General features: G+C 36.9%; 1 protein-coding gene across 1 annotated transcript in view; it reads right to left on the reverse strand.

Moving 5' to 3' along the window:
* MCTP1 (multiple C2 and transmembrane domain containing 1) overlaps window positions 1-13229 on the reverse strand; it is a 258485-nt gene that overhangs the window by 103319 nt on the left and 141937 nt on the right. Inside the window, exons 9-10 of the mRNA XM_057398378.1 lie at window positions 11331-11517; window positions 6164-6257 (exon numbers count right to left, since the gene is read on the reverse strand). Of these exons, the coding sequence (XP_057254361.1) occupies window positions 6164-6257; window positions 11331-11517 (281 nt within the window). The remainder of the gene's footprint in view (window positions 1-6163; window positions 6258-11330; window positions 11518-13229) is intronic.

The raw sequence follows: 13229 nt of genomic DNA on the forward strand, positions 1-13229 counted from the left end.
ATGGCAGAGAGCCCAGGGTTAGCTCCCTGTAAGCCCTATGGCTATAGAAAACATGCATTGTGTCATTACACGTCCAAAGACACAAATCATTTGCTGGTTTCGTTTCTTGAAGAGTTTTTTCAACTAAAGGAAATATGTTGCAGACTAAATATAGATAAGCATTTAACATTTACCTGCCACTGACCAGTCCGTAAAGTTACTTAAACTCCAGCACTAGCTAGACCACGAACAGTTTTTAAACAAGTCACTGAAATTTATTCTGCACTATTAGATTAATTTTTGCACTGTTAAAATTACTTTATCAAAACTGAACTAGAATCCCAAAGATTACTGAAATTGTTTTTGAGAGATTAAAAATTTAATAAGAGATGTCAGCTCCATTTCTACTTTTAAAAGCCAAGTTCACAAACCATGACTTCATAAAGTTCAACCAAGTTTAATGTGGTTATGAAAGCTGAAATATAGTTTGAATATTTCATAGGCTATTATGGTTCTCCCCTACCGCTGGCGACGCTTGTCCATTATGGATCTCAGTCCCCACAGCCAAAAAAGGGCCTTTATTTTGGGGAAAGACAAGACAGTCAGTTCATGACTCTGGGGGGCAGTGCCACTCATGCAGACGCTAATGTCACTAATGTTGTTCCAAGCTCCCTGCCAGCCAGCTGCTTGGAACAGAGCAGTCACTCTGACCTTTGGCCAGGAGGAGGAATTGCTTAATAGCATGAGAAGCTGCCTTATCTAATGGATTAAGTACAGGACCCAGCCAAATGCCAGCTTTGACAAGGACTCACTCTGTCGGCCTTAGCTGAGCCAGTTAACCTTCCCTAGTTTTTCCCATCTTTAAAATAGAAATGATAATTCCCCTTTAATGGGGCTGCTGCAAACATGTTGCAATGGACCCATATCATAAGTGCATAAGATATCTCAGTATGCAATCCAGTGTAGCATGACAGTTGTGTCAAACTCATTTCCACAAAATATTTACAGAAAAAAAAAGAAAAATGTTAACAACCACAAGTCATCCTTTCACTGCATATTTAATTCTAAACGCTGTGATTAACCAAGAATCTCTTTTAAGTCCTAATTTTGCCACTAGTATCTTAAGCCTGCTACTTTCTTAAAAAACAAGTCACTTTGCAGTACACAATATTGGACTGATGTCTTGAGACGACCTATGCAATAGTAGCAGGTGAGATTTTATCTATCGGAGAACACTACCCATCTAGTAGATTTCAGTACTTCATGAAGATAATTCAAGTGTATATTGAAATCTAGTTGCACTAATTGACAGAGCAAATTACTTCTGGAACCATATTTCCAAAGGGCCTCTGAATTTATTCCTTCAATTTTACATGCATGGGCTTCCATACCTTTGTGAATTTAACACTTGTGTACATTACTCTGACGTTTCCTAGCATTTGAAGAACAATTTCAAAGACTATTTTTGCACATGTGGTACAAGGACATTTTAGTAAAACAGATTTTAGAAAACTCATTTACATTCTGCACATTTAGCCACCTTGGTATCTTCATCCTCAAGTACTTTAATCAAAATTTTAACATGGAATTTTCTTAGAAGAGAGTCAGATTTTCATATATAAAACTGAAAAAGAAGGAAAAAACAATCTTCATTTTTTATGCTTAGTTTCTGTTCTTCAGAGGAGGAGACGCCTGGAAAGCTTTTGACTGTAAACTGAAGTATCACCAAGTATCACTCTTCAGTAAAATCTTTCTGATATATCAGGTTCTGAAATCATGGTAACCAAAAAAAAAAACCTCTCAGATAATTGATTAGTAATAAGGTCAGAAATACAAGTAAATTTACTTCTAATGAAGACTGGACACACAGTAATCAAAGTGTTAAAAATTCATTTCATGCACATCTCATTTGCCTCTTAGCCGATATTTATCACATAATTCTGTGAGAAAGTAGAGGCCTAAGATGCTCCAGATAAATGTCTCAATTAATTGTACAGAGGTAGCCCTCTTTGAGCTGAACCAGAGCTGTGAGCTCTTTATTAAAAGCACTATTCTGTAGTCTGTAACCTTGTTCCTTGACTCCTCTCTAGTTTCCAATTTAAACAAGTCCCCATGCGGCCCACTCTAAAGGGCTTTGTCTCCCTGTCATTGTTAAGAGAGCCGAGGCATCCTGGAAGTGTGAAATCAGACCTCATGAGCTGAACGGTTCCCCAGGGAACGCCAGACCGCGCAGAAGGTCAAAGTCATGGGCTGGACCATCTGAAAGCGTCTGATCGCTGGTCTGTGACACAGCAAGCAGGGTGGGGGCAGGGGGAGCAGGGAGCCAGGGGGTGAGAATTGAACATGTCTTAATTAAAGCCCAAAGACAGCAAAACAAACTGTTTTCTAGTCAGGCCGTCACACAGAGCTTGGATTTTGCTCTGCTAAAGAATCTGAGTTGCTAACTATTATTCCTTAAAATAATAGGACTTCTGCTGAAACTGATCAAACCATGATCAAACTGATCAAATGAAACTGATCAAAGCACATATTTTCCCAACCTGTTTGTTTCTTGTCAGTAATATGGCAGGGGTTTTCAATTGTATACCACGATTCAAGGAAAAGGAAGAGCTCATCTCCCCAGCAAAGGAGACGCAAGCACTGCCTGCAAAGCCTGCAGTCCCCCACTGCAACATATCTACAACTTGCTTTGCTGCAAACAGGATATGCCTACCTATTGCCCCAACTGCACCATGTCACAGGATCATAGAATCCTAGAACCACGGATTGGTTTGAAGCTCATCCATTTCCAGTCCTCTGCCACAGGCATGGACACCTTCCACTAGACCAGGTTGCTCCAAGCCCCATCCAACCTGGCCTTGAACACTGCCAGGGATGGGGCAGCCACAGCTTCTCTGGGCAACCTGTGCCAGGGCCTCAGCACCCTCACAGGGAAGAACTTCTGCCTAAGATCTGATGAAGGGTCTATTGCTTTCCAAAACTAATACAGGTTAGGTGAACTGCATATGGTTTCAGAAGCTGTCATGGTAAGCTGATTATGCTCTACATCTTACTGCACCATCACATATTTCTTGGTGTAAAGGACACTTCTGTAGGCACACATGTTACTATTCCAGGACCCCGCAAGCAGCTGAACCCTCAATAAGGTCTGCATGTGTTCCAGAGTAACCACAAATGAGCAAAGACTCCTGTGGGGAAAGAGGGATATAAAACTTTTTAGCTGAGATTTTAGGGAGAAAACAGCCTTACAGTGAACAGCTAAAACACAATGGAAGAGTCAAAGAACCTTTCCCTTCAAGAAAAAAAGTAAACTCCACACTCCATGTCCCCCCGTTTGTTAGATCATTGTTAAAAAAAAAAATTAAAAGAACCCCCATATTTTCCAGACAGGGACATTTGCTGTAACCAAAATTTCCAACAAAACATAATTTTGCATTAGTGAAAGTCCTAGAATTGTGTTTTGACCATGGAAAGATGCTGCTTTTGCAGAAGAAACATCCTCATAGACCTGGGAATTCTCTCAAAGACCCCAGTCCTGGAAGACACCCTATTTTCCAGCTGTCCCTACAATCAAGGTCAGCTTTCAAGCACCGGCGGGTAATCTCTCAACTCTCCAGTGCTTCTCCCTTTCTTAGACTTCCCTGCAAGGAAGGTGAGTAGGGAGAGATCTCACTTTGTTCTTTTCTGGAGTATATTTAAAACTCAGTTCTGGCATGTTTGAGCAGCACCTCATTTTCAAACACATGGTGCCACTTGCTCCCACAACTCTACCCTAATTCCAGGCCACCCTGCCACCTTGTTCAACATGTTTGCATGGGGGGAGAGGGCAGTTTGTAAACTGAGGCATGAGCCACCACCCTTAATCTCTCTCTTTTAAAAAATTGTCTACACTAACCTGAACAATTTGAAGTGCACTGTCCAACACTGGGCTATTCAGACTGGATTAAAAACTGCCCTTGACTGTCAATAGTTTGCTAGGGGCTTGGGTGAAGTGACCTACTGTAGCAGCATTCAGTTGAACAAGGCTATGGGCTTTCTAAGAAAAGCAGAAGAATTGAGGGTTTCATTAAAAAGTAATTTGTGCTTTTTACTCATTCATTCAACGGGAGTCTCAACTGCTCTTTATTCACGCAGAGTTAATACAGTATTACAACACTGCTCAATGAATGTATTTGTAACAAAAGAAAAATTTCACAATTTGAAAGGAAAAAAGAAATCCTTGCAACTGTAGCAAGATTGATGACTACTTAAAAGATTACAGAAATCTTTTTCTGTCTATGCTTATGCTTAATGATGGAATATTAAAGATTTTTAAAATCCACTCAGCCCAAACTAATAAATTTTGATTTATTGCTTCACATGAAAAAAAATTCTGAAAGTGAAAGGGGACACACTCAGCAGACAGGAAGCAAAGCAAACCACACAGGTACTATACAGGTGTTTCAGCTACTTTTCAGACTCGGGAGGGCAAAAGATTAACTCTGAAAAACAGCATAGTAAGAAGAGCAAACTAGTCCTTAGGAAGCAATCCTTAGTCACGTAAATTACACCACTGATGACAGCACTCTCTACACTGACTTATAACATTGCCCCATTGAATCAAGGTGGAGGGTCCAGTTTCAAACTACTTTTACAAATCAAAGTTGAATCACCAAATGACTACTTTACTTCTAAAAATTATTATTCAAAGTTTAATCTGACATCAATGATCTGTACACACCCATAAGTTACTAAAAGTAAATATACATTACTGCAGCAATTAATAAAACCTCTTTTCAAAATACAAGGTATGTTTGTCCAAAATACGTTATTTCTGCAGTGTCTAGAATGCACAGCCATCTTACAAACATATCTGCCGTACAAACATTTTCTTGCCAATGAACAGAATATGTGGGACATGGGAACGTATTGACTGTTCTACTCTTTGTGACCGCCATTGTAAGTGAAATGTCTGAAAATTTTTGGTAGCTCTGTACATCCTTAATTGAATCAAATGTATTTCCAAAAAATTTGTTCAACCAGCACAAATGACATGTTGATCTGTAAAAGTCGAAGACTGAACGAGGTCAGGGACTGAATTATCCCATTTGCCCCTGAATAACTTAATCTCTCTCTCTGTTCAGACCACATTGGATTATAAGGTCAAATCAGAGACAGCAATCTTTAGAAGCATTTCTCCAACCTCCCCGAAAATAGAATCTGTTATTTTGCGTGCCACAAACTGGATGATCACTTACAGCAATAAAGTCTTTGCTGCTGACTTGGCTGAGGAAAAAAAAAATACTGGTGCTCATGCTAATTCACAAAAAACTATCAAAAGTTAGTATGTTGCTATGTATCTACTTCTGCTCCTGCAACAGAACAGTGTCCAGTTTGCAGTTAAACCAGCTAGATTAGTATAATTTTTTTTTTTTTAATCTTTTTTTTTAAAGCAGAGATGTCTGTTTGCTGACACAGAAGCAGCTCATTTTGCGCCATTCAACTTGTGCAGTGAGAAGGTGATTGTACTTACAGGAGACAACCTGGATATTTCTGGAGAAATATGGCCATTATGGCTGAAATACTTTTCCTTATTTTGAAAAGCAAACACTTGAATTATCCATCCAGCTTATGTTACAGAAACAGAAAATAAAAAAAGACTTTTTTTTATATTTCTTAAACAGACAAGCAGTAGTTACAGGAAACCGCAATTTTTTTTTGCATTTATTTGAAATCTCTGAAATCACTGAAATGTCTGAAATCAACACCAGCTTTGCTAAATATCTGGCAGATATCAAGCTGCTCTTTTGGCAACAAATTTGAAGTTGCATCTAAATCTAGCACCTTTCATTTGCCTAGTCCTCTGGAATTCAACTTTAATTTGGATAGTTTTGTATTTTTTTTGTCTACTAGAAAAAGAACTCTTTTCTATGTATTTTTCTGGGGGACCTCGGATGGAGAAAAATGTATATTTCACTCTCCTGAGAAGTAACCTATGTAGTGCTCTGCTAGCATTAGAACTACTTGCTGCCTTGTTTACAAAAGTTTTGTTTGCAGGCTTTCTTCTTAATGAGCAGAAGGTGAGGCTGAGCTCTGTGAAGACAATAATCTTTAGATAAACTTCTGGTTTAAGCATGTTACACTTCTAAAAAGGTCAAGTCTTACTACGATATTTATTATCACAGAAACTAAAATGAATCCTTGCCTGTGACATCAGCTGCCATCAATGCTTCTGCCCTGATGACCTTCACCTGAAGAAATCCCACATCCTTCATGTTATGGAACATCATCATTGGACTCTAAAAAATAATAAAAAGAAAAACAATTCTGGGTTGCAAAAAAGACAAATCAGAACAATATTAATAGTCTACTCCCCAGCTCAGATGTTAGTGTAATTTTGTCTAACATACCCATACTTCTAAACACTATTTTCTGGAGAGCGTACAGTTGTCAGTGTTTCGAGTGTTTTGCAACTTTAACTTCCCAATCAAGAAATGCAAAGGAAAAATGAGAATATGAATTATTAAATACATCACCAATTCTACTGCCTTAATTCTCATGAAAAACTGTCCATCAAAATTTTAAACTGTATCAGTGTAGTAATGAAATTAATATAATTAAACAGTTCCTCTTCCTGAATACTTTTGTAAGATACATGTTCACATTTTCTATTTTTTCTATTTTTCTATTTTTCACTTTGGTGGCTCCAACAAAATTTTGAACAGTGACTTAGGGTCAATATTGTTTTTTTAATTGTAGTTCACTGTTAAATGCAAGCTTGCACATAGCTTGCAAATAACAAGAGCAAAAACAATCAAAAGAGGACTTAACAAATTTCATAATAATCATGTACAAAAATATATTTTTATATATATATATATATATAAAAGAAGACTTAAATGCTGGTTCTAATTCCATGGCAGAAAGCACGTACCATAATTTTTTTTTTTTTTTAAACATACATTTTAGCAATATATACAGATATTGAAATGAGGAATTAAAAATTAAACAGCAGGCTAACACTTGCATTTATTCATTTAACATAGTTCAGAAAGCTGTTTGGAAAATGTGCTCTGTTGCTGCTCTTTTTTCAAATAACTAGAAGTAACCGTCTGGGAGTATTGCACTGGTTAGGTGTGAAATGCTAGAATTCCCATGATCTAGCTTTAAATATATTTTAATAGTTGCAGAATTTCAAATGACAGAATATTGAGTGCAACTTTAAATCTGCAATTAATTAATAACCAACCTGTTATTATCATTCAGTTTTAGATAACCTAGGGGAGGAACTCCAAAAGAGAAGACTAAAATTAGATTTTCAGATTCATTTTAAATCATGTACTTTTATGTGGCCCAATTTTTGGTTGCTTTTGCAAGTCTTGTTCATAAATGCTAGTATGTAGCTTTATGTTGAAGTATTTTAATATCTGGACTAATGCATTTAATGCCTGTGGACTTTTCTAAAATTTTAATGTAGTGCAGATGAAACCTTTTCCACTGCTTATGATAATGTCCAGATTTCTAGAAAACACTAACATCAGGTAAAACACCAAGTCAACAGTTCTTTAATTTACTATGAAGGCAAACTCAACTGTTACGGAAAAGCAGAATAAACAACATCACTGATCTGAAAACCAAAGGCACTGTTTAAATGAAATATTAAATGTCTTCTTGCAAAAGGTACAGCATGTTTATGCATTGATAACCTATCCATTAAAATGGGCATAATATGCACCCCTTGTTAGAATTGTAAGACAATTCTAACAGTTAAATCATCTCATACTAATTTCACAAGCACCATCTACTGTTTAGAGTGGAGGTTTGACCTTGGTATACGGAACAGTGGAACCCAGTTAACTGTAAAACCCCACATGTTTCATACATATGAACACATGCATGCATGTTATCATGAGCTAATAATTAATAATATTTTTATAATTTTTAATACATTAATCACCAGAAATACAGCTTAAAAATACTGTCAGTCAAATTTAATCAGCACTCAACCCTCTGCTTGTGTGCTTACACACTGAAGGTGGCAGAAACAGTGTTACAGATAGCACTGCTAAAATTCAAAAGCATGTTGGCACCATCCCTGATTTATTATAGCAACGATCAAGGTTTGGATGCTTCTTATCAGAACTGATACCACAACAGATATAATTCTGCTCTAATACCATGATGAAGGTGAAAGGATTTACAAAAACGTTTCTCAGTTTCACCCAAGTTTCCCAATGAACAAAACAAACACCAAGCTGCAGAAACAAAACAAAGCAAAAGCCAAACACAGAGCAAGCCAAGTGAACTGCCCCCCCTCCTGATGTGCTGTACAGTCCCCTTTTCTCCAAATTTCACCCTGGTCAGCTTATTCTGCCAAAAGGCACCCATGCTGTATTTCACTTTGCTGCCTTTGTCAGCATCCTGCAGAATAATTATTTTTGAACTTTCAGTTCCAGCAAGTCAGCTGTCTTAGATTCATTTACTGCACATCGTGACTTGCAGAGACTGCTGGAAACGTGTACAATGCTGTGGCAGAGACTGGAGAAGAAGCAAATTATTTTAATATGTTACTTTAAATACATAACCTTAAGTAATGATTTATCAGATGATATTCTGTCTTCTTATTTATGACCATTGTTGAAGGCCTCGAAACCTGCATGGTTCCTGAAGCCTGAAATTTCCATAGCAGAGGAATCCATGATTTGCTGTGAATCTTTTCAGCCCTCAATAGATGGGGAAAGATTGAAATGCTCTGGAGATGAGTCCTCTTTATTTCTTTAATGAAAGGCTGTATAATATATTTTCTATATGGCTGCAGCAGCTGTCAGGGAGAGCATCTCAGTTCAGCTCTATTATGGGAGAAGCAATACCCCATCCTATGGCATCAAGATACACTGAGGGGCCAGTACTGATTGACAGCTTGTCACCATGACGTCTTATTCCATCTCTGTTATGGAGAAAATTAATGTCACACCACCAGCCTTATGACTTGCTGTCATCTTAGAACTGCTCACCTTTTATCAACGCTCTAAATAACGTTTCAAGCCCATCGTCTCACGGTGGACAATCTGGTCAAGGGACATTAAACCAGATGACTGTGAAATGTCATAATAAAAATGGAATGCTAACAACTTCTTCTCTAAACTAGCTCCTCTGGTTTTTAAACTGTGACAAGGGGGACCATGGGTTCAGCATACCAGTTCTGAAAAGGTCATACAATCTCTCTTGGTCTGTACCCATTAATGCGCCCCCCTCCTCACCCCAAAAGGAATTAATCTTTTCAGACAATTGTGGTAAAATAATGGTTCAAACAGTAATGCCTGTTTAATTTGTAAGGCTCTGATGTTCAGCTACAAATGGTTAAATGACAGTAATAGAGTCATTTTCCAAGGCTATTTGATCTGATGGCAAGGTCAGCTCATTAACTGGTTTCGGCTGCAGAAAGGGTGCAAAATACATTTCTCAAATTGTAGCTAGATTTTTTTTTTTAAGAGGACAAAAAAGAAACCCCAAAATACAGCTACTCAATGGGGAAAAGTACATCTTGCTCACTGCATACACTTCCTTTGTATTGGTTCTGAAGGAGAGAGATGAATACCAAAGACAAATCAAACACCAGTAAAAATAAACTGCTTGAATTTCAGTAACAGTTATCACTTCTTTCTTCTGCTACCCACCAGTCATTTTAATAAAAACAGTAAAATTTATCACAAAGGTACATTGATGCTATAATTTTCCAAATACATAATGAGAAATTCATGCTTCTGCAATAGAACATCTTCCAAAAAAATAAATGTTTTTGAATGCCTACAGTAATGTAAAACCAAGAAAATACACAAATCTATTGAATATGTAAGAAACAGAAATAAATAGATTGCTCTTATGCCACATGATTTTGCTTTACACTGGGAACAAAAACCAATTAATAATACACAGTTGCCACATGTTTCTATACTGCTACTGAAATCATCAAAACTATCAGTATCACTTGGCTGCCATATCACCACACACAATAATTCACAGAAATACAGTACTGTTGCACTTGGTAGCAGGAAGTATGTCACTTCAAAAACATATTTATTATTACATTTATTAAGGTCTATTCTTACAACCACAAGCTGTCTATGTGAATTCCAAAATGTGCAATAATTCTCTTAATTGTAAATATTTTTCAAAGATGGTGCACAATACCTTAGCTCTCAGTTGGTTTAGGAATATTATGTTTAGCCTCACTAAGTCACCTCTATTAAACTGTGTTTATGATAACACTATTGGTGTCTGAGTTGTACAAGCATTAGCAGACAGCTGATTCAGTGGAGATAGCCAGAATAAATTTGCTGAAGCGCACATCCTGCTAATCTGTTTGAAGAATATTGTAGAGCATTAGTACTAGCACTTCATGTTATCTGCACAGCCTGATAAGGTACATCTTTATTAAATCCAGTTATTGAAAGGATGTCAGTCATGGAATAGGACTATTTTAAAATCTTTAAAAAAATAAAATAAAATTAAGCAGTTCTTTGTTAATCAGAGGTTTAATGCCTGAGTGTCTAGAGAAGCCTTTCTAAACACCTGGCAGCATTGTACAATAAAAGCTTTGTAATTTTAAGAGGAAATAGCTATGCTTCTTTTTTTTTATTTTTTTTTTTTTAATTTTATTTCTCCATGTGTAGTGAAACAGTTACTTTTAGTGATTTAAGTACTAGCGAACACTGGAGTAAGAGCTCCCCTCTCTGTTGATTTGATAAAACTACACAGATTCTGAGTAATGTGTGGAAAATAAAAATATTTTGCTTTAGAATATTTTTAAATAGAAATATTGCTTAAAACAATTATTGTGATGACACAAAATAAAAATATTTTGCTTTGGAATATTTTTAAACAGAAATATTGCTTATTGTGATGACACAAACAATTATTGTGATGACACAAAATACTAGTCCAGCCTGTAATGTGCAGGTAAAAAAAAAAGTTTTCTTGCCCTTTTCTAGATGTTCAAGAAAAGCTGAAAACTGCTGGCATGTCAAACCATTTGGAGTAAACACTCACTAGAAAGTATACAGTCACTGACTGACCCCTTAGTTATTTTGTACTTGGTAAAATTATCTGCAAGGCAGTAAAACTAACTTCTTTAACCACATCAAATAGCTGAATCACTATGTTAAAAAGCCCTATTGTATAAAGAGGATTTGTGTCCTTCTTGATGTTAACTGTACCAGCTGTGATAACACTAGTAACTAGCTTAAATGATTGTCACTGGCTGAGTGTGATAAGAATATAAGAGATGTATTTATGTTTTTCCTCCCCCAATAGCTACTATTTATATAAGCAAACATTTTGCAAGCAAAGGGCAAAAGAGAAGCACTGCATACATATCTCTTCAGTATCTCCTCTCGCTCCTTCTGGTCCTCCAGGGAGTTGGCGGAGAGGTCAGAGATAGTGACTGCAGCTGAGGCTGTGAGAGTGACCAGCAGCACCAGGTATCCCTCTCCCTCCTCCAGCGGCATCTCCAGTTTGTGGGTTTGTTCTTTACTCAGGGTCGACAGGTCAACCTGGCACCTATGAACAAACATTCTCCATCAGCATGCAGATTTCTTCACATCAAACCAGAGCACACTGCCTTACTTGCCTTCAGCCAGACAGACAAAATAAGTAGAAATCCTGTTCCTTCCCAGCTTGTGGGAGGATTTCTCTTCAGCATCAACCTATGCCGTTTGTTTGACCTTCTTTTTCTTTTTTTTTTTAAAGGTACAACCTGTTTTCCATGTGAGCATTAAATATTGAAAAGAATGTAGACACTAGAAACAAGGTTAATTAACGTGCCTTACTCGAATGCCGCCAAAGAGAATTTTAAAAATCCAGCTTTGGATGCAAACTGTTTTTTTAAATACACCTCTTGTATAAACACAAAATGGAAGTTTTGATGTGAATATTTTTCATGCCATTCATCTAACAACAGTAAAAATCCCCCAAATAAATAAATAAATAAATAAATGAATTGAAAATCTGCGCGGACTTAATTGTGATGGAGTTGGCATGACTGAGCATAGAAAACCAGGACTGAAGCACCACCCAAAAGGCTCAGCTCTCCTGCAGTAAGCTGTGCATGGCTTGTGGTCAAAGCTCCAGGCAGGCATCTAGGATAAAACCTTATGCCACAACCCCCTATATAATAAGATGACTCTGGTTGTAATGAGCAGGGACCGCTTATAACTGCACAGACTGGCTGAAGCCTGCTTGATCCCCTTCTGAATTAACCCGGGTTGTTGTACTGTACACTGAGCTAATGAAGAATGGCTTTGTACGTGCCAGCCAGCAGAAATAGCTTTGCAACATCTTTAAAAATAAAAGGTAGAGCATCGAAGGGAAAAGAGTATCACTGCTAACAAAGAGCTGTCCACAAGCTTTTAATTAGAACAAAAATACCTTAGGGTGAGTCATTAGTCTGTGCAAAGCTTAGAAGTTTTAATATTTTAATTTGTATAATTCACTAATTTCAACTTTCCTAGATTGCAACTCTGAGCATGCTGAGAAATTTAACACCTATGTCCAATGTAATGCCACTGTGCACTGCTCTGGAATTTCCATGAAAAAGCACTATTTGGAATACTTCTGATAGCATCCCCCAGTAATGTTTTGCCAATTCATTACTCTAAATACAAACAATAACAGTATTGAAATAAAGTAAATGAATATATTCTACATACAGTTAAGTCACTGAATACTCTGCTTTCAAAAGCGACTATTTAATGTGGCAACCACATGTTCTGTATGCCACTCTCACTAAACTAAACATCTAGCAAACTCTTTTCATAAAATGTCAATTGATTTTGAAGAGAAAGATAATGTGGTGACCTCAGTGCCATTAAACTGAGAAAAAAGTGGCAGACATGAATAAATAGGCATTTAAGGACAGGAAATAGCCAATTATGAGAATAAATGCAGCCTCATAAAACGGGTCCTGTGCTATCACAGGCAGATTAAATTTGGTACAGGAAAATTTTGTTTTTATTTTTTTTTTAAATTTACTGTTTGCAGTGCAGCTTTCAAAATTGAAAAAGCTCATAGAATAACAAGGTTCAATTATTTTACAATTGAAAAATACCTCCAACTGACATTGAATTCTGAGCTGATTATTTACATTTTAGATTGAACCCTTTCAATGATCAGGAGTGAGAAATTAAATTAACAACTGTAAGGAAAGAGTAAAGCTGTTGTTAGTGCAGCCTGGTGGTCAATGTAAGTGTCATACATGTACAAAGACTGCCAAA

This window comes from Pezoporus wallicus, unplaced genomic scaffold (assembly GCF_028554395.1).
Source record: "Pezoporus wallicus isolate ANWC-B61680 ecotype Strahan unplaced genomic scaffold, APGP_CSIRO_Pwel_v1 contig_6580, whole genome shotgun sequence".
Lineage (NCBI taxonomy): Eukaryota > Metazoa > Chordata > Aves > Psittaciformes > Psittacidae > Pezoporus > Pezoporus wallicus.